This window comes from Neophocaena asiaeorientalis, unplaced genomic scaffold (genome assembly GCF_003031525.2).
Source record: "Neophocaena asiaeorientalis asiaeorientalis breed wild unplaced genomic scaffold, Neophocaena_asiaeorientalis_V1.1 scaffold357, whole genome shotgun sequence".
NCBI classification, from domain to species: Eukaryota; Metazoa; Chordata; class Mammalia; order Artiodactyla; family Phocoenidae; genus Neophocaena; species Neophocaena asiaeorientalis.
This window is the reverse complement of record NW_020173270.1, coordinates 236434-240785: the sequence shown is the minus strand read 5'-3', so window position 1 is coordinate 240785 and position 4352 is coordinate 236434. Positions and strand designations below refer to the sequence as shown.

General features: G+C 56.2%; 2 protein-coding genes across 3 annotated transcripts in view; one reads left to right on the top strand and one right to left on the bottom strand.

The window, feature by feature from the left end:
* Positions 1–1237: 1237 nt before the first annotated feature.
* Positions 1238–3863, bottom strand: TMEM205 (transmembrane protein 205). 2 transcript variants are annotated; one of them, XM_024745824.1, is made up of 4 exons: positions 3808–3863; positions 2896–3004; positions 2627–2790; positions 1238–1606 (listed from the first exon to the last, which is right to left on the bottom strand). In XM_024745824.1, exons 2-4 carry the CDS (start codon positions 2993–2995, stop codon positions 1301–1303), a joined length of 570 nt encoding a protein of 189 aa, XP_024601592.1. In that variant the 5' UTR covers positions 2996–3004; positions 3808–3863; the 3' UTR covers positions 1238–1300. The 2 variants fall into 2 exon arrangements, with proteins under 2 accessions (XP_024601592.1, XP_024601593.1); XM_024745825.1 differs by lacking the exon at positions 3808–3863 and adding an exon at positions 3574–3777.
* Positions 3864–4158: 295 nt separating this feature from the next.
* Positions 4159–4352, top strand: part of CCDC159 (coiled-coil domain containing 159) — a 6034-nt gene continuing 5840 nt past the window's right edge. Inside the window, 1 exon segment of the mRNA XM_024745997.1 lies at positions 4159–4212. Coding sequence (XP_024601765.1) covers positions 4195–4212 — 18 coding nt within the window. The 5' untranslated portion in view covers positions 4159–4194.

Genomic DNA, 4352 nt, shown 5'->3' with positions numbered 1-4352 from the left:
TAACCATACGTGGAGTTCCTACTACGTGCACAGCATCTAAGCTAAGGAGCTCCTACTACGTGCACAGCAGCTAAGCAGCACGGACTCTGGAGCCGGGTTCGAATCTCAGCTCCACCACTTTCTAGCGTTGTCGCTTTGGACATGTTAACCTCCCTGGGTCTCATTTTCCCCATCCGTCACGTGGCCGATAACGAGGGTACCCACCTCACAGGGTTGTGTAAGGGTTCTGATCTGAGTTAGTGTTTGTAACATGCAGCGCCTGACCTAAACTGGGCTAGAGCCTTTCCCAAATACCCTTAAGGGCCCTTAGAATTAACCACCACCACCACCCCCCCGCCCCCCCACCACCACCGCCTTTTACAGATAAAGAAACTGGAGATCAGAGAGGGACAGACACTTGCCTGAGGCCACACAATTTGGCAACCAGGCCCAGCTGAGGTCCCAGACTTTTCTTCAAGCCAACAGAAGAGAATCTGCAGTTATAACAGTTCAGGCTTGGGACTTCCCTGGCGGTCCAGTGGTTACGATTCTGTAATTCCACTGCAGGGGGCACAGGTTCTATCCCCTGGTTGGGGAACTAAGATCCCACATGCCATGAAGCGTGGCCAAAAATTTAACACAAAACAAAACACAGTTCAGGCTTTGTTGGGCTTCAAATCCCAACAACTGCGCCTGAAGCCACTTGCTGAATTTTTCTGAGCTCCCATTGCTTCATGGAACAATGTTAGCCACCTCTAAGGGCTGTTGTGGACAAACTGAGATGATGTGTATCAGTCAGGAAGGGATGGCATATGCTCAGTAACAAGCTGCCCTATAGTCATCATGGCATCTAACATCCAAGGTTTGTTTCTCTCACACCGGTCATTGCAATGAGGGGAAGATGTGGCGAATCACATACTGGCTTGTATACTTCTCTTTGGAAATGACTTTGCTCACATTTCACTGGCCAAAGCAAGTCTCATGGCCACCCCCGATGTCAATGGGGTGAAAAATATGATTGTCCTCTAGGGATCAGAACCAGCTGTTGTTACAATAATACATGATCTGTGCAGTGGTTAGCGCCACACCTGGCACACAGTGGGTGCTCAACAAATGGGCACCATTATAGGAAGAGCTTAAGGGCTGCAACAACTAACTCTCCAAATCATCATGCCACATGAATGGGGAAACGGAATCCCTCAGCTCTCCCCTTGCCTGCCCCTCCCACTGCTTCCCAGTTGGAGAAAAGTGACAGCAGTCATTTCCAAAGAAGTGTTTATTGACATTTGGGGCCCCAGCAGAGACAGAGAGTCAGTGGGGGCTAGAGGCTCCTGAGGCCCAGGGCGAGGCCTACAAGATGAAGCCCATTGCTCAGGAGGCAGCCCAGATTGCAAATGGAAGATAGGCCATGGTAGCGGAAGAAGATCTGGCGGAGGGCACTGTACTTGGGGTCCTGCTCCCGCAGCTGACGATAGGGGTCTGAGCCCTGGTGGCTGCCCAGCACCTCCCCGCCCAGGCCCCGCTCCTTCTCCATGGTCTGCAGGGCCCACATGGCGGCCGTGGTGCGGGGTTCCAGCCAGCGGGCGTTGATGGTGGCCAGCATGAGGCTCAGAAGCAGCAAGCAGAGCTGGTAGGGCAGCAGGAGGACAAGGTGAGCCATGCCTGGGAGACAGCAGGGGCCCTAGGGAGGGTCCTTCTGCATCCTCAAAGCCCAGAGGGGAATGGGGGACAGGATTGGGTCAAAGCCAGGCCTCCCCACTCCAACCTCAAACCCAAACAGAGCTCCAGCTCTCATACCCTGAAACATGCAGCTCCTAAGTAAAGGCTCTGCCACTATCTCCTCTCTCTACCACTGTCTCCTCTCTCTCCCCCAAACCTCCTAAGCCTCCTCTCCTCTGATACCCTGACTGGAACTTTCCAGAATACAGCCTGTCTCCTACCTTCCTCTGTTCCCCTAAACTGAGGGTATCTCAGGGCAGAGCCTCTCTTCCCTGAATTGGGACAGAGCACCATAACTGTCCCCTCATTTCCCCAAAATAGAGAGCCTAAGAGAGGGCCCATCTCCTTTGTGGCCCCAGCCTAGACCCTAGAAGCTGACACTGGGTCCAGAGGGAGTGAATTAAAAGTCCTCGAAGTTCCAATTACCCATAATCCCTCCTGTGTCTGTGGGATTATTGAAACCCCTGTCAGGTCTCACCTGCCCACATCTGAGGGACATAATGGGGGCAGGGGGAGGGCAAGATAGAGAAATATGAGATGCACAGATAGTTCCTTGCCTTGTGGCTGGGAAAAATGTGTGGATGAGGGTGGGGGACTGTAAATTCCCAGTCAGGCTGGTTTTTAAACACTGAGCTGGGGTCAGTGCCCCAGCCCAGCTGAGTCACCACAGCTTGGCTGCAGGCCCAGCCAGGGGGAGGAGAGGGAGCAACAGCCAGCAGAGAGACACTGCGGAATAGTCAGGGCTGCCGGGGATGGTTGTACAGGCTGTGCACTGCTCAAGGGTATCCAGAACCCAGCTTTGTATACACCAGGAAGAAGGGGCAGTTTGGGGGGTTTCATTTTACTTCTCACAAAGGTGTAGCCATAGGTGCTCAGTGTGGTCCTGGGAATGAATCTCCAGAGGGTAGTGGAGCTCAAGCTGTCATACCTGGCTGGCCTCCCAGAATGTGAGCTGAGCCCCGGCACGCTGTGAGGCCAAGATGCAGAGGTTGACGAAGGCACAGCCCATGGAGATGTGAAAGTAGAAAGGGAAGAGTTTGCTCTGCACCAGGCCGAAGGTATGCCGGGGAAGGCCTCGGAAAAGCAGGAAGCCTGTGGGGTGCAGGGGACAACATGTCTGTTAGGACACTTCCAAGTCCCCCTCTCATCCCTGTCCCCACCTTAGGCACTCATGATATCCAGGCCGAGGGTCCCTACCTGAGACGAAGGTCACCCACATTTGCATGCCCCAGGCCCCTGACAAGACCAGTAGATGAACCACCTTAGTCAGGCTTTCCGGGTTCCCACCTTCCTCCATCTTGCGGGCCTGGGAAGGAGGCACCAGGTGGTCAGAGTTTTACCTTTGCCCTGTGGCCTTCAGACCCTGTGAGCCTGCACAAGGCCAGGGTCATGGTCTATCCAGCAGAGATCCAGGGATGGTAGCCCAGGAATGGCGGTGCGGAAGACCCATAGCACTTCTGTGATGTCCCCCGACTCCATCTCTCCAAATGTCAGCCCTCAAGATCTTAGGCTCTCTGGACCCCAACATCCATGCCACCTCTGAGACCCCCAAATTTCAGCCCCAGCAGCTCAAGCTCGAAGCCCTAGATCCTCAGAGATCACCCCAGTGACTCCCAAACATCACCCCAGGGACTGAGTTCTGATATCAAAGACTACTCTTTTCATGACAGGATCCCAGGTATCACTATGAAGATTCCCAAAGCACCTCCTGGAGACGCCATCTAATCCTGAGAAACCCTAAATCTCATCCCGAGGACACCGACCCCACCATTGGACCCGGACATCGACCTGCAGCACCCAAGAGTCCGGGGCCGGATCTAAGGGGGTCAGGCAGGCCCGAGGACACCGACCCCACCACTGGACCCGGGCCTCGACCTGCAGCACTCAAGAGTCCGGGGCCGGATCTAAGGGGGTCAGGCGGGCCCGAAGACACCGACCCCACCACTGGACCCGGGCCTCGACCTGCAGCACTCAAGAGTCCGGGGCCGGATCTAAGGGGGTCAGGCGGGCCCGAAGACACCGACCCCACCACTGGACCCGGGCCTCGACCTGCAGCACTCAAGAGTCCGGGGCCGGATCTAAGGGGGTCAGGCGGTCTGGGCTTGGTACCTCACTCTCGCGCTCCGCGGTGGCCGCGGACCTCCTCGGCCACCTCCCCTCGTGGGACCAAGAATTGTCCCGCCTCCCAGCTAAGCCAGAAGCCAATCGGATCGGAGATCTGTACCTCCTGTACCGCCCTCTTAGATATTGACTAATCGATGAACGGAATCCCGTCCACTCCTCGGGATTTCACCCAATTACACCGCGGCTCCTAAGATCTGCGGAAGCGGAAAGGCGCCAATGAGGTCTTCGGCTGCATCGGCGGGGGCGGAGCTAAAATGCCAGCCACACCCCTCTCTGTGACTGTACTTTTGGGCTCCGCGCGTTTTAATAGGATGGTGTCTCCACGGGATCAAATTTCAGCGTCACAGCTGGGGACTGGCTTCGCGGTCCCTGATGGGAGAGCAGGAGCAGGTGGTGTGTGGTAGGTGGGGGTGGAAGGGGATCGGGAGCTTGGCGAGCGCAGGATTTAAGGCCCCGGCGGGCGGGGCGCAGGACTCAAGGCCCCGGCGGGCGGGGCCCAGGCAAATGACCCCGCCCCGTTCCTTCAAGAA

What these genes read in the sequence shown, in the direction of transcription:
- TMEM205 (XM_024745824.1), bottom strand. Translation starts at nt 2,995, where the DNA reads ATGGAGGAAGGTGGGAACCCGGAAAGCCTGACTAAGGTGGTTCATCTA. An exon ending in GTGGGTGACCTTCGTCTCAG is followed by an intron (nt 2,791 to 2,895) that starts GTAGGGACCCTC and finishes TGCACCCCACAG; the next exon opens with GCTTCCTGCTTTTCCGAGGC. An exon ending in CATTCTGGGAGGCCAGCCAG is followed by an intron (nt 1,607 to 2,626) that starts GTATGACAGCTT and finishes CTGCCCTACCAG; the next exon opens with CTCTGCTTGCTGCTTCTGAG.